General features: G+C 27.4%; 1 protein-coding gene across 2 annotated transcripts; it reads right to left on the bottom strand.

The window, feature by feature from the left end:
- Window positions 1-330: 330 nt before the first annotated feature.
- LOC132934585 (polyamine-transporting ATPase 13A3-like) lies at window positions 331-24,101 on the bottom strand. 2 transcript variants are annotated; one of them, XM_061000911.1, is made up of 21 exons: window positions 23,613-24,098; window positions 17,261-17,514; window positions 12,746-12,972; window positions 11,355-11,559; window positions 9,980-10,052; window positions 7,465-7,596; window positions 6,677-6,810; window positions 6,396-6,578; window positions 6,067-6,255; window positions 5,198-5,422; window positions 5,007-5,096; window positions 4,783-4,936; window positions 4,594-4,721; window positions 4,397-4,514; window positions 3,878-4,026; window positions 3,593-3,799; window positions 3,314-3,520; window positions 3,011-3,234; window positions 1,456-1,607; window positions 1,188-1,381; window positions 331-1,096 (listed from the first exon to the last, which is right to left on the bottom strand). In XM_061000911.1, the coding sequence occupies exons 1-21, from the start codon at window positions 23,626-23,628 to the stop codon at window positions 983-985; spliced, it is 3,375 nt and encodes a 1,124-aa protein (XP_060856894.1). In that variant the 5' UTR covers window positions 23,629-24,098; the 3' UTR covers window positions 331-982. The 2 variants fall into 2 exon arrangements, with proteins under 2 accessions (XP_060856894.1, XP_060856895.1); XM_061000912.1 differs by lacking the exons at window positions 331-1,096; window positions 1,188-1,381; window positions 1,456-1,607 and having other exon boundaries at window positions 3,050-3,234; window positions 3,310-3,520; window positions 23,613-24,101.
- Between the last annotated feature and the right edge of the window lie 906 nt (window positions 24,102-25,007).

Here is a 25,007-nt window from a genome sequence, read left to right as displayed (position 1 = left end):
TGCATAAGCGTAAAAGCATTAAAATTTCAGGGGGCTTCGATCCCATACAACTAAAAACTGAATATTTTTAGGGACCAAGCCCCCCCCCCCCACACGATTTTTGCAATTGATGATACAACAGAATCAAGATGATGATTTTAATAACTTTAAAACATAATTTTTTTAATTTTAATTTTAATAGAATTCATTGTTTTGAGAATTGTATTTTAATACTTGAGATTTGAATACAATGTCATATACATACCAAGACATTATAAAATTATGGTTGTATAATAAATTGTAAGTAGTATTATGAACACATTAAACCATTTGTGTTTTAAACACAATATGTAAATTGTACACGGCTCATGTATAATTTATTTTCTGATACAGTAAAATCCCTAACTTCATAATAACTGACTTAGGTGCATGTTCTCAACAAAACTTTTTTATTTCCAGAATAGACAGCATCATCCGGTCTTTTTCTCAGGTATTTCAGTTAGAATTTTTATTTTAATTCATTGTAATAATAAAATTAAGATCACACAGTGTTTTAGGTAGGCTATTTATAAGCTACACACTGTTGTTGATCCATTTTAGTATTTTACTAAAGTAATTTTCTCAAGGGCCCTTGCCCAACAACAATAAGTTTTCAACTATATTATATACATCTATATATTCATACATACAAAGGTACATAATATATATTGATATTTATAATTTACTATACAAACTTATAAGTTTTCTGAACAAATATTTTTAATGTACATATACCATTAATTATTAATTAATAATACAAAACCATATTGTTTTACTATCAAAATATTTATAATCCAATACCTATCCAATATTTAATAATAAAACAATTTATATAAAAATACAATTAAAATAAATCAGTAGGATGTAGGTAGGATACAGGTGACAATTTAACATGAGATTACCTATAATCAAACAGAATAACATTTCAAAATGAATGCATTCACTGCAAATATTATTTTACATTTTATATTAATATGTTAGGCTGACTAGCAATCAGCTGATTATATGGATTTTTAGGCTGTCTTTTCCGTCTGATGGTGCTTAATATTTTTTTCATTAGAGTTGACTCAGCAAACGCCTTGAAAAATACAACAAATGAATAGAATATAATTAAAACAATAATATTACTATATTGTTATAATAGACTTAAAGACATTTTATTCAATTACCTCGATATTGATGGCCAAGTAAAGATTTAAAATAGGAAAAGCAAGTAGAGTTATAAGAAAAAGCCGCTGTTCTTTTTCATTGCGTGAATTTTTCAGATTGACCATGTCGAATATGTCTGTAAACGTAGAGTATCTAGTTGTTTGCAACATCAGCGTAAATAAAGTCAATATTACAATGACAATTGTGAATGAAACTATAAAAATGTTATTATACAATTTAATAGATGGAATGAAAGAATAACATGAGAGATGTTCAAAATATGCTTACGATTTTTGTAAAATGGTTTTCGGTGAGGATATCCTTTGTTTAATACAAATGCTAAAATAATGTATTGGTATGAACTGGTTAAAAACAATGTAGTATTTTCCCAACATGAAATCACATCATTGTCAGACCATGCAGGATTTGTAGGTACAAACCTATAAAAAAAATAAAAATGACACGTTTATCAAGGAAATTAAATTTTGTTTTATAAAATAATATAACGTATACATTACATATAATATATCATATCACTAATCACTACCTATCTTCATAAATAAATTTACAATTCCTCTCCCTTTTTCTTAAGAAAATTTTGAATTTAGCCACTACACTTATTAATAATTATTAAAATAACTACCTAATTATTGTATAGAACTATATAGGTACCTACCAGATATTACTTATTAAAACCTAGTATAAGATAACTATGAATGAGTATATATATATTTATTAAATTATTTAATTGAGAATAAGAATTATTATGGATTATATAATTTAATGCATTTCTATATTATTAAATTGTTACGTAGTTCTAAATTTTGAACAGCATATTTATTTTTATCAACTGTGTACACAGTATAATAAATGTTACCATCAAAGAGTAATATCATTAGTCAAAGCTAAGTTACAATAGTAAATTCTATAATTTACCAATCACTAATAGTTGACGCTGGGAACAATTAGTTTTTATTTAATCCATACTATAATTTTGTTGGTCAATTGTCATAAAATCTAAAATAGGAAATCTATAATGGTTGAACAATAAGATAATAAGACAATAAGAAAAACCAGTATGTAAGTGTGTTAAATTATTATTGCATTAATCAAAAATTTAAACATAATAGATACCTATATGGCTATATAGGTAATAATAAAAAGTTATTAATTACCTATTAAATATTTTTTTTTACAAAGTTGTTACTTGTTTGTTTAATACCTATTACTAAGCCAAATATAATAAGTTATCATCTGTATCATGTTAATCAAAAAATAAAACACATTTAAAAAAACATTTTTTTTTTTTTTTGAAAATATGTAATATTATTTATTTATTTACAAGGAGATCCAATTATGGAACTTTCCCAAATCATGTGGATCATATTAAACCATATATTTGTTTGAGGACATTACATCTTATTGTAGTAATTTTTTGAACCATCCTTGACCACCAAACAATGAAAGTTGCACTACATAGACAAACACATTTGTGAAACTACTACTATACAAGCGGTTTACATGTTATTAGAGTCTGGTGACTTGGTTTTACCACTTTTCTATGATAATCATATTTTACAAAACATTTGTCAGAAATGACAGAAAATACAAATGTATTTATTTACAATTTAATGTAATTAGTAACTTATAAACATAATCAACCATTAAAATTTAGCTTTAACTATAGCAAACAGACATTGACAATAAACTATGATTGTTATAATGGTACATTATGTTATATTATAGGTTTTCTATAAACTTTTATTAACCTGATTTAGTTTGAGTAACTGGTAGGTACCTAATCAATTAATTTTAAAATTAAAACACAATTTAATATACTTGCCAATCTTGTAGTTCTAGGTAATATAGTGACCCTATTTGTATTAAAGCACAGACCAACAATTGCAAAAATAGAGGTATTAAGTTTTTTGCAGTCAAAATTTTAGACAATGGACGGTGAGGATGAACTTTGTCAGTAGGTTCGATATCACCCATTACAATAGCTAATGATGTTGTAAGAATAAAATCAAAGTATAAAAATTGGAAATTTCCCAACATAATACCTTTCTGAAATATAAAAAAATTATGTTATTATAATCAAACTTCAACTTAATATTTTGTAATCAATATTGATAATTGTACCTACGCTGTAAAGTAAAACTAATGTGATGAACTGTATTAAACTGTAGCATGTCATATATTTAAATATTCCAAAACTAGTCACTAGAGCACATCGTCCTTCTCGTATTATTTTAGTTACGCATGAGACGTTTGTTATTTGAGAAGTAAATGGCGCTGCTATGGACGCTTCAGCTTGTGAAAGTGATATGCCAACATGAGCAACTTTTAATGCCTATAAAGTATAAACAATGATTGATATTAATATTTTTATTATAAATTTATTTGATAAAACGTGAAATTATACCCCAGCATCGTTTGCTCCATCCCCACACATAGCTGTCACATAGCCCATACTTTGAAAATACTCAACAAGCTTCACTTTTTGCTCTGGTAACATTCTTCCAAACACAAGACCTTTAGAGACAACATAAGGTAACCAACTTGGAAAATCTGACTCCAAAACAGACCACGACCTCCCGTCGATTGCATAATATACCTTTTCGTCTTGTATCTATTAATAAACACATTACAAATTTTTAAAGAAAAACCAATAAAAATAAATAAAGTTTTTAGTATTTTGAGTAATCACATCCAAGTTATGCCCTAATGTAGGCTCAAGTTTGATTTCTGCTTTAGTTAGTTCAGTACTAGGCGTTGCTGTTAGTACTGCAATATTTATATTAGATGGAATCATAGAACACTCTCTTGCTACACTTAATCCAGTGTATAAATTATCACCTGGAAAAGTAATTACATTTTTACAACAATAAAATATCATTTTTAAAAATTAATAAATTGAAATTGAAAAAAGTTTTAACTTATTTAAATATTGAATTGAAAATTATTATAGGTACTATATGAATTAATAAACAAAAAAAAATTATACGTAGGTACATAGTAAAAATGATAGTTATAATTTTAACCAAAATCTTAACCGTTTTTGAGTAAACCAGGTACTAAGTTTTACTCAACACCTTTTATCAAATGCATTAATATAATAGAATTGTCTTCAAATACTAAAACGACTGCTCTAGTCAGCCCAATTTAGTATAATACTTTTTAAAAAACAAGTTTTTATGTCTGCAACCATATAATATTATATGCTTACCAGTGACCATAACACATTTTATGTTTGCTGTTCTCAGTTGTTGAACTATATTAGAAGATTGTGGTTTAAGTTTATTTTGCATGACGAGAAATCCAAGAAAATTTAAATCACATTGAACCTTTAAAAATATTTTTTGTACTTATTAATATTATTCAAATTTTGTATTAAATAAATAGCAAAAATATTCTATGATTTACATTTTCTAATTTAAGATGGTATAACGATTTCCAGTTCACTTTTTTTGGTAAATCTTTGTATGCTAATGCTAATACTCGGTACCCAGATGAACCAAATTCTTCCAAAACAGAAAAAATATTTGTGGGAACTAGAATAAAAACAATATATATTATTAAAATATAATAAAAAATTAATTATTTTTAAATTACTTGTTCCTTTCAAACAGTTTTGGATAATCTTTTCTGGAGCGCCTTTACAGTATGCTGTGTAACGTCGAGTACCAAATACTTGACCAATAACACACATACTTTGCGTTTTTGAATTGAAGGGAAATTGATGTACAATACCAATTTCAATTGGTGACTATTAAATGAAAATATTTATGTAATAACTAAAAATAATTATAAAAATCAGTACTTTGACATTTTCTTACTTCATCTGGATATAATTTTTTAGATGGTCGTACTATTGAAGGTAATAAACTATCAAATCTTGAACTATCTGCGCCAGGCTCTTCTAATTCCTAAAATATAATAATATTCGTTATGTATGGATTATGTATTAGATTTTTTATTGAACAATAGTATTAAACTATACAAGAGCTAATTTTAAAGTATGTTTTACCCAATCAGTTGCATTAAACATGCTCAGATCTAACGGATCTCCTGCCAGTGACCCGTTGATGTGAGTTAATGAGTGACAAGATGCCATTGTAGCAATTATTGGTGATCTGACATCTATTTGAGATAAATCTTTCACTAAATTACCATAAATATTTGTAATAAATTGTAGACCATCATGAGGCAATAGGCCAAAAAAGTGCAATCCGTCTTCAGTCAATGTGCCAGTCTAATATAAATTGGTTATCTAGGTTATTATTATATTTGCATAATACAAAGATATAAAATAATTGTATTGAAATAAAACTAGTTATAAAGTAAATTATTGCATTAGCAAAAAAATGATGATGAATTTAACACTTTGGTTTAACCAAAATTTATGTCAAGAATGATTGTATTTACTTTCATTTAAATAAAATGTTGAATACAGCCTAGATGTGTAAAGTTATGATATATTTCTTTTTTGATCCAAAAAATTTACCAATGACCTATTCAATTTTATAAAAAGTATTGTATTTACTTAATGAATATTATATTTACTTTTACTTAGATATTTGTGAAGCAAATTATTTATTTTTCGTTTAATCAATCATTAAGGATTACACAAAACTTTTGAGAATGTGAAATATTTTTGCAAACAAAAATGTAATATACAATAAAATATTTTATTATTTTTGTTTTTATCAAATTTTGGTAAATTCTGATTTAAGTTCAAGTCAATTTTGTTCACTTTGATTTTCATATAATTCACTTAAATATAATAAGCTAATAAACTTGTTTTACTTTGTTTAACATCGAAGCTAATTTACAGCTGTGACCTAAATAATCGAATCACAATCTAATTAATTGTAATTGTTTACTTAAAAAGCTTACCTTATCAAAACAAACGAGTTTTATTTTACCAGCGACATTAATACGGGTCTGACATGTGCAATATATTTTAAGGCGTTTTAGACGTTTCATAGAATGCACAATACCAATTGTCATTGCAGCTGGCAATGCAGGGGGGACGACCACAGTGTAAATGTCCAGACTTCTTATGATAATGTATTCTGTAGTAGCCTATAACAAAAAAAAAAAAATTACAGGTATTTTACTATGAATAGTGAATACTGTACTTATATATTTTGAAAACTAATTTTTATAATAAGGGTGTAAATCAGTATTTCGTGATTAAATTACTGTTAAACATTAATACATACTTCTCTTATAACATACAAGTAGGCACAGTAAAGCATTCCAATAGTAGCAACGAAAAACATGATTACAACAAATTTTATGGAATCTTGATAAAACTCGAAATCCATATCCTTTGGAAACATAATTGACCGTATCAAATTCCCTTTAGCTGTAGAACTTCCAGTCCTAACCACCAGAGCTAACACCTATAAATTGATTTCATTTTATTATATTTTCATCATGTACATGGTAAGTGAACAAATTGTCAATAAACGTTCAAAATAATTTATATAATTTCCCATACTTGGGCCCCAGCGTAAAATCTTGATTGTAAAATCCTGGTACCGCAGTACAATGTGTGATGTTTATGCGAAGAACTGCTGTAGCAAAATTCTTCAATTGACGAAGGAGGGCTTTTCGTTATTGGCTCACTTTCTCCTAAATAAATAATATTCTCAGTTTAGATATTACGGCCATTAGAATAAATATTTCAATAAAATCCGTAAACGTGTAAAGTATTAAGTAGCACTCATCCCATATTTTAAACATTTATCTGATCATTTCCAAAAATCCTTTCTTAGCGGACCCCTAGGTCCAGTGGCGTAGCCAGGGGAGGGGCTGGGGGGGCTGCAGCCCCCCGAAATGTTGAGAAAATTTAAAAACTATTTTAATGGTCTATGATAGTCACTCAAAAAGTCTTAAATTGTATTCAAAATATTTAAAAATGTACCATAAGTATTAACACTTTTCAGCTATCTATCTGTGCTATTACGTATTTAATGTGTAAAAGTGTAAAAGTTGATCAGTCCACGCCGAAAAAAATCCTGGCTACACCACTGCCTAGGTCATAGCTATCTGTATGCAAAATTTCGGCCAGATCCGTCCAATGGTTCCGACTAGGCGATGATGAATCAGTCAGGACAAGCTATTTTATGTTTATAGATTATAATGATCAGATGAATGTTTAAAATATACGTTTCTTTATGCCTTTAACATTTTATTCTAGAAACGTATGGTAATATACAAGAAACTGTTAACCCTGCTACAAAACTTTTATTGTGCTTATAATATTATTCTAAGGCGAATACAAACCTGTTAAAAGACTTTCATCGACAATACAATTACCAGATAACAATAAAGCATCACAAGCTATATTGCAACCTCCTGGTGGTATTATAATTACATCTCCAGGTACTAAATATTGAGCTTTTACTTTTACTTTTTCTAAAAAAAAAATATATATTAAAGTGAAGTATAATATATTAATCTTATAGCTTATAAAATATACACAAAAAATAGTTTATATTAATTATTATTTAATAAATTAATAACATAAATTTAGGTGATTATAGGTGATCAGTAAAGATTTCAAAGGTGGTATGGACTAAATAAAATATAATATTACTCCATGTCTTCATTACTGAAAATATAATTAATCCTAGGACATGATATCCGCATGTGTTGTCTCCGTCTTACAAGTGCGTAACATAGAAAATTGTACGTTCAACAGAACACGTGTAGCTCCGTTAGTTTAAAAATTAAAGTGAATTTACCTCTTATAAAATCTTAAGGTAAGATTATAATCTAGGCAACCTCAACAATTTTTAGATGTACAAACAATTTACAATTTTGAAATACTCATAACTCCCTTTAAAATTAAAATATAATAAAAAGCCCACGAGGTTGCCTAGATTATAATCTTACCTTAAGATTTTATAAGAGGTAAATTCACTCTAATTTGTAAACTAACGGAGCTACACGTGTTCTGCTGAGCGTAAAATTTGCCATGTTACGCACTTATACGACGGAGACAACACATGCGGGTATCACGTCCTCTTGATCAGTTAAACATAGAATTTAAACTACTATTACCTGCTGGTTACTACATGTCTGATTTTCGGGCTTTTACCGATTTACCTTGATGAACTCCAAGATATATACAAATTACCTAGGTCAAACTCTGTTTAATATTTGTCTATTGTAGTTAGGGTAGTTCGGGCTTTTACAAACAAAAAATGGTAAATCTTAGAAGAAATTAAAAACAATCTAATATGGTAAAAATTCTTAGTACCTACAAAAAAAAATAAGTCTAAATCGAAGTGTAAAATGAAAGCGAATTAGTGTTTTAAACGTATTCAACATATTTGATTAAAATATACTCATTTTAAATAAAAAATATTGATGATATAAAATTATATTCTGTTATATACATATATTATGTTCAATTATTGCAGTATAAAAAATATTTAACTATACATATTACCTACAATTTTTAACTATGTCCATATATATATTTTTTTATTTGATCTTATGCAATTTTCGATGCCATGGCAGACTGCGAGCTCCTCAAGCATGCAATGAAAATGATATGGCGTATACTGTACCTAATAATTTTCTATTTCTATTTTTATTTTATAATTTGCTCAGATTTTGTTTATAATAATTTAAAATTCTGAGTGGAGCGAAAAATGTACTGATTTTAAAATTATGTATCTATGTTTTTTTATTTGTCTACGTGTACACGATTTATAGTAGAAAAATGCTTCGATTTTCAACTTCAAGGGTGGTTTCTGAGAGCAAATTGGATCTAATTGGTACATTAGAGAAGTCAACATTTAAAATTACCAGTATTTAAATTATTTTTTTTTCTATAAATGATGTCAAAAAAAATGTTCAATTGGTCAAAATGTTAATATAAAGCTCCTCATACGTTGTTCATATACCAACAAAAAATACCAAATAATAAATATAATATATATAGGTACTTAGTCAAAATATTTTATTATGTGTTTAAATTTTGAATTATGACAAAATACATCAAACTTATTAAAATTTGCATATTATTTTGAGTTGGGAATTCATACGAATTTTTATTTTCATAGTTAAGATTTGAAAATATAATACGAGATTCCGCGTATGTTTTTCTACATCTAACAAAAAAAAGGTTTAGCGGAATGTCACATTCAGTTTTATGAACGTTTGAAGTTCACATTTTTACGACATTGGATATTCTTATCGGACGATGTTCTTATTTTGGTTGTAATTCAAAAACGAATAACCGTAGAAATTTGAAATTTTCACAAATTTGTTACACATTTTATCATTTTTTAAACATGGTATAGGTTTATGGTGTACCATTATGGATTGTTTATTCTAAGAATTACCCTTTTCCTCGCTTGTAAAAGCTCAGATTACAATAATCATTGGGGATTTGACCAAATTAATTTGTATATCTTGGAATTTACCTACATCAATAGGTAAAAGTCCAAAATTCCGACATTTACTGCATCAGTCAGTAAATTCTAGATTTTCCCAGTATGAATATAAAAATGATCACGCGATTAGTATATTATTTTTTTTTTTTCAAATATAATGAAATTTTCTTTTAAATTTATATAATCACAAACATATTATACTCTTTAAATGTATGCATAACTGTTGAGTTGAATATTAAATCAAAAAAACATGCATACCTAGTATTTCGATAATAAGTATACAGTATACAGTGTATACCTATTACCTATGCATATTAGTCGTTGGAAATTCAGCAATTGTTAGAATTAGAATTCATACAAACAACCTATACTTAATTATTGAATATACTTACCCTCATCTCTTCTTAGGACAGTGTAAATGTCATTATTATAAGTATCTACAGTTTCTTTAAGTGATCGACTTTGCTGCAGAAATAAATTCATTTGATATTTAAAATTAAATATTAATATTAATTTATCATTAAACATTTGTGGAACCCAAACTATAAACAGATATATTGGACATATTCATCACTCAAAGTAGTTAATTATTCTGGGTAAATTATTAAAGAAGTAGAGGTTAAAATATTAGGATATAAGATTTACATGTAATCAATTTAAAACTGAAAGAAAAATTAATAAATAATAATTGAATTTGGAGGAACATATTTTAAACATAATAAGTTTTTAGTATATATTATTACTTATTAGTTAATATTTTTTTTTTTTTGTACAAATTTGCATGTATTTGTGTCTTAGTTATATACCTAACCTAACCCTCACCTAACCGATTAAGTCTTATTCATAAACAAAATGTAAACAAGTTTAAACATTTAACTCTTATTCGGAATAGTTATAACCGTAACGACAGTAAAAATGTATTAGGTATAATAAGTCGTGTAATATTCAAAGTTTGGGCAGGAGTTGTATGTATTGAGGAAAACAGGATAATAGATTTAAATATCAGTGACGTAGCCAGGAGGGTCTGAGGGAGCTGCAGTCCTCCCTGATATTTCAAGAAAATTTTTAAATGCTTTCAGTGTCTTGTGAATGTATAACGCGTAAGACGTAACGATGTATTAAAATCGTAATTTGTAGATGATTGCTGCTAAGTCAAAAATCTTATAACCCGCAACATACAACACTTGTGAGGGATCCTAAATTAAATGTCCACTATATAACAGATTAGCCCTTTTGAGGGGGACAAAGTAAAATCCTTGCTACACCATTGATGTATATTGTATCTGGTGAGTACCTAGGTGGGTATAAGAAAAAAATTGCGAGACATCCAGTATGGCCGCAGTATAATCGAATATATATAGGTAGGTTGAAGGTACTATATGTACATATGGTATATCTGGATAAAAGAATACTTACAAAAACAAATTTCCCAAAAAAAGTAAGAGATGAATAAAAAAAATAATAATTCATATTCAATTAACTTGTAGTAATTTATACCTAGATATATAAATTGTATATTTTAAGTAAATGTTAAAAGGAAAAAAGAAGTAGCTACAATATCATATAAAAATTACAGTATGTACCTTATTATAATATATCTAAAGCCGTTTTTCGATGTCATAGGCCCTTACGCTTGACAAACAAAAATTGTATAGATACGTCCGAATACGTTTTATTTGAGTATAGCTATACTCATTATTGTAATATTATAGTTTGGGTCGCACGAAATTTATCAATAGACTACAAGGAAATACAAAATGTCCAAACCTCTTTTAGTTGATATAATGAAGTGCCAATAGAAAAAGCTGAACTGACCAATACACATAAACCATAATATTCATAGTCATCAAAAAACCATAGGCATATGCTAAATATTTGGAACACGTAAAATGGATTCAACACTTCAGCAAAAAACAATTTCCAGTAAGAATGTACTTCTACAATGACTTCGTTCTTGCCAAAAAGCTCTAATCTAAATACAAATTGAATTTTTAAGAATATGTAGGCACTTTAAAATAGTTACAAAAAAACAATATTTTATAATAATTATTATCATGTATATAGTATAGTAATATAAAATGTAGTAACTAAATGTCCGAATAAAGCTAATTATAAAAGTTCCTTATAACTTATTACTTGTTATTGCTAAAATTATGAAAATCATTTATTTAAAAATATAGATAACACCCAAAATTGGTTAACTCAAAATAATTGAAGATTATAAAAAAAAATGTTTAAATGATTTGGGAATCACTTATAAGTGATTTTTAATTCTTTCATTCCCTTACTGCATATTAGGACGTATATGACGTATACATAATGTATTACCACGGTTAATATTAATAATTTGGTTCAAGTTGATATCCAATCGTAGTAATCCAATTTTAGATATTACCCGTAGGCCTTAATAGTTGATGTACCTACATAATATTTGGTATTTTAGTATTTTAATGCCTATTATAAGATTATATATAAGCATTTATTTGACCTCCATCGAATTTTATATACTATCGAAGATGGGTATTGAATATTCGTATACTATAGTATACTATACATAAATGATATTAAACGCTAAATTATTTTTTTATTAATACAAATATTATTAATTAGGTAATGCCAATAATTTTGACATTACTACATTGGTGATGTGCAAAGTTAGTATTATTTACACCAACAAATATGAACAATTAATACATTTTTCAATACTTATATTCAGAATTGCATTCAACATAAACACATATATGAGATAATATATAACATAATAAAATAATTTATTCTATGGAAATGTTTTAGTCTCGATAGGATGTAATACATTAACAGTTAACAAATACATAAATATTACGTCAGTGAATGATTTACTTTTAAACGATAAATGATAATTCACAGGATTTTAAAATTGAAATAACGTTTTTCTACGCGAAATATAGTTGGATGTGGGCGTGGAATCGTGATGGATTAATATTGTGCGTATATTATCTAGTTATTAGTTCATTATGATATATATGTATTCATAAAAAAAAATTAATTAAATATTTACATGTTATAACTTCAAATTACAATTCTGAGCTCGGTTAAAAAATTGTCTAAGTTCAATAGTTTTTATACTTAAGAAATTATGAAAAATCAATGTTATTAAAGTAAGTAGGTGTTATACGTACTGGTTTGTATATTCATCAGATGTGAGACCGTGACACTTTTCTAACAAATTTGATAGTGTAGTTGTTCCATTATCAAGACCTTGTAGAAATTTGAATACATTTTCGTTCTCATCCCATATATATTTTAGTAATTGATGTTTAAAATATCTTACGGTTATTCTTTCTCCGTCTGAGTCTTTTATTATTGAAGTGTGTACATCGTACACGGCATCGCTATTATTCGCGTCCTTTAAATAATAAACACTTATCAACATCAATAGTAAAATTATATTGAAGCAAAAAGCCTATTCAATTTTATAGATAGATAAATATAATTTTGAAATTGATTACATTTATATAGGTAGTAATAATATTTTGAGAAAAATCACTGTTTCACTGTGAAATGAATTCTGCGGTACATATAATATAAAATCTGAAATCATTATATATTAGAATGCTATATTGACATATTCTAATACAATTATTTTAACTTAGAATAGGTACCAATTGTTTTGTAACCATAATTCGATTGTTAATAAACATTTTTAATTTTCAAATAATAAAATGTTATATTTGCTTTTATTAATATCAACTTTAAGGTTAACAAAATGTATTTAAGGCTTTTATTACAGAATATAGAAGATTTATGAATTAGGGCAAGTACACGAAGATAAATTAATTGATTGTCAGTTATTAGGTAGATATTTTATTTATTTATTATATATTTACTAGTAGGTTAAGTATATACATTATACCGTTGTATGTGTTTAATATTATAATCTTTTGATTTCTAATTAAAATTGCTTAGGTAATTTTTTAATTATAAGTTATAACTATAAGTCATTACACATTTAAGATTTATCTGTTCATATTAATGGCTAAGAGGCCAAAAGTTGTATGTCCCAAACATTAAATTTTACAGGTGAGCAGTTTTAATATTTTAAATTATTCTACATCAAAACCTTTGTGTTGTAGATTTTTGTATTTCGGTGTTGCAACTGATTTATTTGTAAAATATTCTGTAGATTACAAAAATTATTACTTTTAGGTCTTAAAATTTGTTTTCAGCGTAATTATAATGTTTCTTTTAAATTTAAATGGGATTGTTATGAATGGCAATTATAATATATTTTTACCGTGGACATACAGGGTGATTCATAAAGCGTAAAACACTCATTATCTCAAAAAGTATTAATGTTTTTGAAAATATTTTTTACATAGTTTCAAGTTGTTAAAAAAACTATGTTTTTATTAAAAAATGATATTTTTAAATATTTTTTATCTATATAATTTTTTAAGTTTTTTACTTTTTTGAACGATAGCATAGAGTTTTAAATTCATATTCCAAAGCAGAATATTTTTCTAAGTATTTTGATTCATAAAAATCTAATTTAGGGCGAGTAGTCTATGAGGTGTAAGCATTTAAAGTTTTGATGGGCGGAGTGGAGTGGTATGGGGTTACCCCGCAAATGTGTGTCCACTACTCCGCTTATCTAAACCTTAAATACTTATAACTCATAAACTACTCGTCCTAAATTCGATATTTATGTATTAGGTTTTGATGGACATATTAAAAGTTGTTAATTTAATATAAACTCTAATTAATTTATTATATAAATAAATAAAATGTACGTAAGACTAATTTTTTTGATATAAAAAATTCAATTTGTTTATATAATTCCAGTAAAAAAGTAAAAAATATAAAAAATATTGGATTTTTTTATTGAATGTAAAAAAATAATAAAGAAGCATTTTTCATTAAATTTTTAGTCAAATAAAACCAGTGTTTAATGATATTTTATGCTGATTGAAGATATCATATTATTTAGTGTAATTTAAAATTAAAAATTTTTATTATTTAAAATAATACGTCCGGACATATTCATTTTTTATAAATACATAAACAAATTCAATATTATCTAAAACATTACACGTCCAAAATTGAATGTATTGTTTTTGACAAAAGTACAAGTCTGGACTTGTTATATTTGTCCGCTTGATATTTAGATCATGTTAAAATATTTATTGTACGTCTCATTAAATTAGGACTTGTTATATGTGTGCACTAAAAAAACCTATCTTGCACTAAAAACACAAAAAATAAAGTATAAATAATTATTTCGTAGTTATTTATTTAATTGTTAATCAGAGTCCAAAACAAAACGTTAAACAAAAAATTAAGCGATTTAATAACTTACGAGTTCAGAAATTCGATTATTATGATTTATGTTATTTTATATTATTAATATTTATAATAATGTTTAATTTTGTTTGTAGGCAGCGTTGCTTCTACGCCAACCCATTATTAATTAAAAATAAATAAAACACGTAGATTGAAAACAAATTATATTACTTCTTAACATCTTAACATAAATCATAATAAAAACAATTGATCACAATATCACATAAGTAGTGACTAGAGAGTAACATGATGTAGAGGATGGCATTGTATAAAATAAAATAATTAACCGTAGGTATTAAAAAGTAATCGATCAAAATTTAAATGTGATTATGTATTTATGTGACGAGTCTCCCCTCCCAATTATGCATATAATATAATATAAATAATTGAATTAAATCCCATTCAATTCGTATACAAATTAAAAACATAATATAACCATATAAGTTATAATTTTAATATGTATATAGGATTCGATATGTACCTACTAGTGTACTACCATAACGGCGTTAATGTTAAAAAAATAATGATCTATTGAATATTATATTATGTTCAGTGTAGGTAGATATATACTATACATTAGGTAGGTACTACGTACAGGTTTTTTAAGAACACACGGTCTCTTACATGGCATCCATTAAACTTGGTGAGAAGACTCAAGTAGCTCATTTAGACATTCCACGGGTGTCTTTAAAGAAACCCCGACAAGTGAGTAAAAGGAATAAAAAGGGCGGTGGAAAACCGGATATTATACTAACCGACCGGTTATTCATTGAAGAATAAAATAATCATTATATAATAATGTGTAAACAACAGATTTAACTACAGTTATTTTTTCGCCCAAAGCTACATGGCCGAATTTCTTATAATTTCTAAATACAAAATAGGCGTATTCAGTGGGTAAATTATTAATTCCCATGTCGTTTGTAGGATGAAATCATTATTTCAAAACTTAATTAAACAGATCAACTATAACCTATTTTTATAAGTACCAATTTAATTATGAATTTGATATACCTACCTATACATGTTACTGAATCACCACATGCTTATATGAAATGGATTAAGGTGTTATTTATTAAGGCATTCATTTCTTTATGATGTATATTTAAATGTAATTATTTTAAATTTATTATCTACTTATTAAATCATAAAACAATTAATTAGTAACAAATGTATTATTAAGATATTTTTAGTCAAATACTTACGCCACAGCACTGAGTTGCAAGAGACTAGGGAAGCTTAGCCTCTAGTGTAGCAATAGTATGTGGTTTCCTAAGGTCTCGTGTATATTATAATAGTATTTTTAATCAGTTAGATTTTTAACTTATTTTGAAACAGTTTAAGATTTATTGTAAGTAATGTAACTATATTTTTTTTTATGAAACCATCAAGTTACAAAAATATGTACGAAACAGTTAAGGCTTATTCTCATATATATTTTAATTAGTAATTAATAATTACACATATATGAAGTGATGTAGACAATTAGTATAACATGTATACATGTATGTAGATCATGTATTATTTATTTGTAGTTAAGCCTGCAGATAAAAAATATAAAATAGTTAAACCAGGTTAAAATACAGTCTTCGATTTTATTTTTGGAAACGTGGATGAATTTTAAAACAATTATAATAATATAATATTGCTATGACAATACAAATTTTAAGAAGGGGTCAGTAAAGAGTACTAAAAACGAATTTTTGGTAATTTCAAGATCTTGCATTTAAATTGGAAATTTGTTCTTGTTCTTCAACTACTAGAAAAATCATTAAAATTTCCTTTTCAAAGCATTAAAGTATCTAGATAAAACCTCAGACTTACAGAACAAACTGTAACAAATTTCGGAGTTTTTTTTTACCAAAGTAACAAAAATATATACACAAAAAAATACATTACTGTAAAACCAATTCATTATAATTTCACTCTAAACCTAAAAGTACCTAAGTACAATTTAATCAGAACTATAACATAAATATATTTCCAATAATGATTATTTTTTTCAATTAAATGACGTATGGCTCCTGATCAGTGTCCATACTTCAATAGTCAATACGGTCATAAGTTTATAACCTTTAAGTTATAACTAATTCATTAAATTTAATTAGTGTAATTTATATTTACATTATTAATAATCATTCAGATAACAATGTAACAACATTTAAGAGTAAAATTAACATAATACTAAAATGTTGATATTTGAAAATAATTTCCTATAATTTTCACTTAATTATTATTGTTTTCATATTTCAAAATAGTTTCTACTAATCTACATTATGATTATGAAAAAAATGAATTGAACGTTATTTTAACTATAAAGACGTGTATAAATAATTTTTTTTTGAAATACTTACATTAACAAGAACAACATCGGAAGTTGATAATGGACTAGGAGTCATAAGCAGATATAATTTTAATTTGACTGACCAATGAATGGCTAAGTATGGCACACCAAGCATGCATATTGAAATTATATTAAATATTATTTTTTTTACTAGGTTATATGAATATCCACATTTTATGTCAATGTATTCTACATCTAAATTGTTAATGTGATGAGATGGCAAACCATCATCTATGGGTGAATAGTCTCCACGAGAACAGCAACCTAAAATAAATAACAAAAAGTAATTATTTAGTTAAGATATGATTTATAGGTAAATAAATAATTATTTTAAAAAAGATGTTTAAAAATACCGTTTTTAACAAACAATCAACACTATAGATGTTTCCCACACTGGAAATTAGTGGAATAAAAAAAATTCAAAAAAAAAATTTTGTCTTTCATCGTTTTTCTACTGCTTTAGGTATGTATAATATTTGTGCAGATTTGGCTATCGTTGTATTATTTAATTCTACAATTTACTATACAAACGCTCATTCTCACAATCTCACACTACATTTACAATTTACATATAGGTTATAGGTACCTATACTAGATTTCATTACGTATATTTTACACTATAATATTTTCTGTACCAAACAATTTCGCGTACAACGTTTTTAAATTATAGGTAGGTACCTACTCAAAGTCTCCTTTTTAGTCTTTAATTTTCGATATTTGATACTCATATACAGTCATATATACGTTACCTACTATACCATTGATTATAAATACTATAGTATATTTATAAACAATTATATTGCCGATAAACTGCTATTAATTTATTACAGACTTCAAGTATAATACCAGTAGGCAGTGAGTGCACCGTATATACGCAATTTGCATTAAACGTCTAATAGTTGATTTACAAAAAATGTTTTCTTTTTTTTTTAATGTCACAATAGATTCCGAGATAGATTCTTACACATTTATATAGATATCCCAATTCCATCCAATGGTTATAAACATACAAATACCTACGTACTTACAAGTTACAATGTACAGTACATATACTAATACATAAAGAATAACCATACCTACTTAACGAAAGTGAATGTAAAATATACTAATACAGTAATACGACACTTAACTAATCAACTGTGTATAATGCAATTATTATTTTTATAATTTCTTCAAATATAATGAGAACGTAGGTAAATAAATACGTATCAAATAGGTATCTATCTACTCTTAAGTGCGGTTAATAATAGGCAAATAATTATATACAGAAAAAGACAATAATAATAGTCAGGTCATGTACGTCTATGGCAAGGTTCACGGGGCTTAGAGCATTTTTAAAATGTTTGTTTTTCAATTTAATGAAGATCCAATAATTATTTTTCCAAGTGAATCCGATCTCAAAAATATATTATTTATTCCTGAAGAATATAGGATTCCAAAAAAAAGAAAGTATTTATTTAATTTTATGATTGTGTTGTACAATATGTAGGTCTAGTTTATAGTATGGTAAAATAATATTGATATAATTATGAATAAAAGTTGTGATTAATAGTTTTGAAGTGAGAAATAAATTTTTTTTTCATAATGAATATTATATATATTATACCTATACGACAGTAGTACGCAGTGCACCTACCTAATGTGTATCTATTATTCTAGTTGCACACAGACAAAGTGTATATTAAATTAAATAAAAGTAAATATTACAAATCAGTGAAATCACAATGCACTACTTTTTTTTATCCTTTTTCAGACCATGAAAAATAATTACTTACTAATGAACATTTTATATTATCTAAACATTGACCTCAACGCTAAAATATACGTTATTGGCATTATACTAAACCAACATTTCCAACAATAAATATTATACACTATATTGATTTCGTTACCTACAATTTTTTATATATTTTGGAAAAGTATAATAAGCCATATGGTAATTTTTCTGGAAATAGGATTTTTGAAAAATTAATTTCATAAAAAAAAAATTGATAGGAAATAAAAAAAAAAAAATCTATATATTTTTGAAAAAAAGATTCCTAGTCTAGGTAACAGTCAAATTCTGGACCGAAGATAAACCAAGATTATACGGCCTTGATAAATCTATGTGTAATTGTTTTTATTATTTCCTGTGAATATCAATAACAAAATCATGATTTATTTGCACATAAAAAATAAATAATTTCTGTTTTATTGCAATAAATTATAGACTCTTTATAATATTAAGTTACTAAATGATAATTATAAAAAATACCTATAGTAAAAAAAAATGTATTAAGTATTGTGTAAGAATCTTGTGACGAAATTTGTTTTTATCAATTATTTGAAGACGACTTGCCCCAGACTGCTTATAATTTTCTCAATCCACCAATAAACAAACCCAAGTTTCACTAGCCCGTGTCCTACATAAATGTGTGCCACCATGCAATGTTTCCAATACACATACAATTACAATTAACAATATTTATACATAATACTACATAGTATTATATTTATATACTATGTTACAGTGTTATATTGTGATATTATATTATACAATATACATATTATATATATAATAGTAATTGAACGCGAAAAGAAGTTCTCCTCCAAAACACGTTTCGTTTTACAAGCTCGCAAATTCCCATTGTGTATTTGTTACGACCATACCGGTTCGAGGTGAAATATAATGTTTTGTGCATATAACTATGGAATTTATAGTAACCAAACGAAGCACATTCACGGAGTTCTTTGTTTATCATTGTGTAGATACTACCACAACTCATTGTTTTGACTCAAAGTATCCCTTCTTTTTTGGGTGCCGAACTCTCGGTGCAATCCGTGTTACACTTATATAGTTATATATCAGTTAACCGACAATGAGCATTAAAATTATCGGCAAAAATAATATTATGCATTGGTTTGAGATTTCAAATGTTTATATACGACTTATCAAAAAAATTAAACAAATGATTTCATATCGTTGTTGATTCAATAAAATAAAATTGCCTGAGATCAGAATATTGATTTGACGTCTGTCAGCCTATATTACTGAGAAATAAGGATATTTTATTATTATTTTAATACAAGGCTCCAATTTTCGACAAAATTTATCAAATTTAAAATTTAATAATTATTTTGTAGTTAAAAATGTATAAAATGTTCAACTTTTATAGCTAAGAGTTGAAAATTTAAAACATGGTTCCACGTAAATAGTTTATATATAGGTACATTACTTTATTCACAATAATATCATCAAATATACTTAGTAATATCATAGGCTGACTGACTGTATTCACTCAGAATCGTTTTTCTTATACAATGATATGATATCATTAATTCAAATTTAACACAACCCATTACAGTGATCCACTTGTAACCTACTGTACAGCAGAGCGACACCCACTTGCCCACCTTTTTTTACTTTGGACTTCCTAAAGTACCAACAATTTGCTACCAGTTTAAGGATTTTTACTGCTTTTAAAGGTGACGTCAGACAAAAAAAAAATCACGCATCATTATGAGACCATTTATTCCTTAGCTCAGAATCTAATATACGATGTTTTAATTATTTTAACAAGCCTTGATAATATTATTAATACAACTATTAAAACTAATGCTTTATCGAACACGTGGTTTACATTGTTCATAATAGTTTTATGGCCGATATTGGCTAGTGTTATTTATTAATCAAAAAATGAAGTCTATGCATTCGTATTTCGTATATTCTGTCAACATAGTGTAATATGTATATTATACAATTTGAGATAAGAGCAATAAATCAAATTAGCCTTCAGCTGCTAGTAGGTAGTAATAATTAATGCGTAAATGGACTTAGTTCTATGGGTGAGCCATACAAATGTTTTGTTGTATTTAAAATTTAAGATTACAGTTCAAATTATGATAATGTGTAATCAAACGCTCGTCGATTATTCAGAAAGAAATACGAAAATAATCAGTTATTTGGTTATTATAAATTATAAAACAAAATAGCATACAACAAAGAAAAATTGTTTATCCGTATCACCGAATACAGTAAATTACACCCATAATAATCTATACGCATTAGTACGTTACACATTATTACATTACACGTAATAAATGCATTTTACCAAAAAATGGCAAGACCTTAAATTATTCAATACAAATGTCTGAACATTTTTAAAATGTATCCTTAAGACTAAAAATTCATCATTGTAATGATCACAAAATGTATAGAGTATAATATTATATTATTATATAATTCATATAAAATATTTAAAAAATTATATCTTTAAATAATTCAATGAAGAACGAATTAGGTAGTTAGGTACCTTATAACTGTATAACCTAATGTAAATAATATGGTGCACTAAAATATTGTTTGATAACCTTACTTCCGTTTTTCAACTAATGGCAACACAACTTATGTAAGAGCATCAATACAATTGGCATATTTTAGTCATTCATTTGTTACTACAATCACATATTGTATCCATTATAAGAGTTACTTATTTTTTTACTGTTTTGTGTGATCTATTATAATATAATATATATGACTACATTTTTTTTTCATCTTAAATTTCTTGAAACTTTTGTTTTATCTCGAGCACAATTATTATAACCATAATTCTTAATCATTGTGAAGGCACATGAGTACTAAGTAATAATATTTATATATATAGTATACCGTGTAATCCCACATCATTAGTTTAATTTAAACCTCATCACACGTGTTAACCACTTGAAGATATTAGTATTTAGCAGCAGCCAACGTGGAGTTTCTCATTATAAACTAACATAGATACCTATCTAGTATCTGAATAAATAAAGCAGTAGCATACAATTGCATGTTTGTAGTGTTTGAATATTAAAAAATTCAAATTAAATAATATTTGAAATTAATAATAAAAATATGTTCAATTTTAACAAAACAACAATTCTTTAAATTGAAAAAAAATTAACCAAAATGATTTAAAGTAAAATATAGTGAAAACTTTGAATTTAACCATTTAATATTTCATAATAATATACAAGTCATATTTTGTTTTACAGAGATTATTATTATGTTGTTTTACAAAAAATTATATTATTATAATATTATACTAAGATAAACAAATATTATTTCTATAATTATTTATCTAATGGTATGCAATTTTTTAATGTCAAATACTTTTTTGTATACCAAATGTATGTAACAATAAACCCATGAAAAGAATTTCATAAGCATTTTGTAAGTAAATAAAATGTATATTTATGTACATTATTAAAAATTTGTTTACTCTACTGCCTAACACCGCTTTCTGAATAAGCCAGTTTATTGCGTTTATGATTTGTATACATTTGCACATTATAAATTTGTTGTTGATTCCTTTTGTCAACGGTGTCTATGGACTATGGTTGTAGCAAACAGCTAATAAAAATAACATTTATGAAATTATGAGTAATTGGTACAGTTTACGACTTTGATAAGTTAATTAAATACCTAGTCGTAACTACTCACAAGTCATAACTATGTATTATATCAATACAATATGCCCGCCCATGCACCCGTACACGTCTTGTATATTATACGTAGTAGACTGTATGAACAGTTGAGGTGTTCTATTGAGAGCTTATAATGTAATAAATAAAAAGTGTAATGACCTACAGAACAGAAATAATTCGATGATTGAGAACAATTTATTTATTTGTTAATTCGTTGGATTACTGAGCGGTCATATTACTGTGCGTCATAATATACTTATGTTGTACGAGTTGTACGTATTTCGTAAAGCGTTGTGTCCACACAGCTATGCATGTGGCCATAATCAATGATAATATTATTTTATTATGAAAACTTCAAAAGCTATAATAATATATGTAATTTACATAAAAATAATTTAAAAACAAATAATGTTTTACCGTTGGTAATCTAAACAACGATACGATTATACGTGACACATAAATCATTCAAACATTACGTAATGCCCGTTAAATCGGTAACGTACGTCGAAGCAAAAAAACTCAACCGATATCGAACGACGGAATCGCGTCGATCGATCTGACGAATGCCGATCGACTTCCGAGCGAAAAATTCGAATTAAATGAAGACGTTTTACTTTTCTCGTGCTCGTCATCAACGATAACGTCATGGGTGTACATAGGCGGGTACCTAAAAAAAAAAATCGCATGACAACAAAAACGTCACGCGAAGTCTTTTCTTGACTCGCATAACGATAACTGATAAGTGATAACGACAACTCTCTCACGTTGTCCGCACAACATTATTATTATTAGGTAGGTATTATTTATTATAATATCCATAATATAATAAACATGATTGCGAATGTTATAAATTTAAAATTATATAAATATATTATTATTATTGTAACAAACTGTATAAAGTATAATATTATGCTTACCAAAACACAGGACCATGGCTGCTGCTAGTGGCTGTCGGTCGGTCAGTCGGTAGGTAAAGTTTTCGGCGGCGACGGCTCTTACGATAAATTATTACTATTATTCGATTCGGACGTCGTCGTCATCGGACGGACGGCCGGCCGACCTCGTGTACGCTCATCGTCACGACCGTATGCAATACTGTCCGGAGCGCGGCGGCTCGAATCGCTTTTTACACGCGGCGTTGCGCTCGTTATCGCGGTCGACGGTTTAACCGATATTATTGCGGCGGCGGCGGCGGCGTAACGGTCGGCAACGGAATAAAATAAGGAGCGTTAGGCCGGCTTATCTTCGCGGTGTACATGCGCGCGGAGTGTGCGCGTGCACGGTAATGCGTTATGTTATTTTTTAATACGATTAAAAACGTACGTTCGTCCGGCGTCTCCGTTTTTGGTATCGTCGGACGACGGCGTTTTCGTTGTCTTCGTCCGTGCACCGCCCGACCTCCACTCGTACTATGTCGTCCAATAATAATAATAATAATAATAATAATGTAATAACACCCAACCGGCTCTGCGCTGTAGTCTTTTCCGGGACCGAGGCAGCTGCTGCTCGCCCCCCCCCCCCCCCACTCCGTATAATATTAATATTTATTGTTGTTGTTGTGGGTCCACGTGTTGTTGTTTACCGTACGGCCGCCGTATACGAGATTCGAGATTAGGTGCTGCGTGAGTCGGGCATGTGATTGTCGCCTGGTATGCGTGGCGGTAGGTTTCGGGGAGGTTGAGGGGGTGGCGGGGAAGGTTGGTATGCGCTCGGGAACCGGTGTGCCGGTGTGCGCTTCGGCGGCGTTCACTCGTCGTTGCCACAGGTGAACTACACCGTAAACGACTAGAATCGCCGACGAAACATCATATTATTATTATTTATTATTATTGTTATTACGACTCCTCTTTCATACGACTCGCAGCGAATCGTCGTATTGTTGTTATTTTTGTTGTTACGGAACACAAAACCAATATGAGATCACTATCGACCCACGGAGTCGCCTCTCTCTCCCGCTGGTCATGTAATAATACACGATAAGCTAAGGCGTAGGAACGTTAAAAACCATAAAACGTACTAGGTACTTTAATTCGGAACAGTTATTTTAATCTTAACGAAATTAAAAAATATGAAAAGGGAAAATACTAGATTTGAATTTGCGAAATCTGCATCGTATTTTTAAGTTTTAATTGAAAAAATACATAGTTTGACTGATTTTATGTAAGTAATTTTTTATTTTATATTTATTCAAAAAAAAAAAAAAATGTTAAAATAATATAGGTACCTTGTACCTATTAAATAACCAACACATGTTATATATTCGTACATGTTTATGTTATTAATTTGTGGCCCAATACCCGCGTATTAAAATG

Source organism: Metopolophium dirhodum, chromosome 1 (genome assembly GCF_019925205.1).
Source record: "Metopolophium dirhodum isolate CAU chromosome 1, ASM1992520v1, whole genome shotgun sequence".
In the NCBI taxonomy this organism is placed as follows: Eukaryota; Metazoa; Arthropoda; class Insecta; order Hemiptera; family Aphididae; genus Metopolophium; species Metopolophium dirhodum.
This window is presented reverse-complemented; position numbering and strand designations above follow the sequence as displayed.

Bases quoted from the DNA above. Each gene is read 5' to 3' on its own strand.
- LOC132934585 (XM_061000911.1), bottom strand. The intron at 5,423-6,066 runs GTAAGCTTTTTA...AATTTATATTAG, and splicing joins AACTCGTTTGTTTTGATAAG to ACTGGCACATTGACTGAAGA. The intron at 4,937-5,006 runs GTAAGAAAATGT...TTCATTTAATAG, and splicing joins AAAAATTATATCCAGATGAA to TCACCAATTGAAATTGGTAT.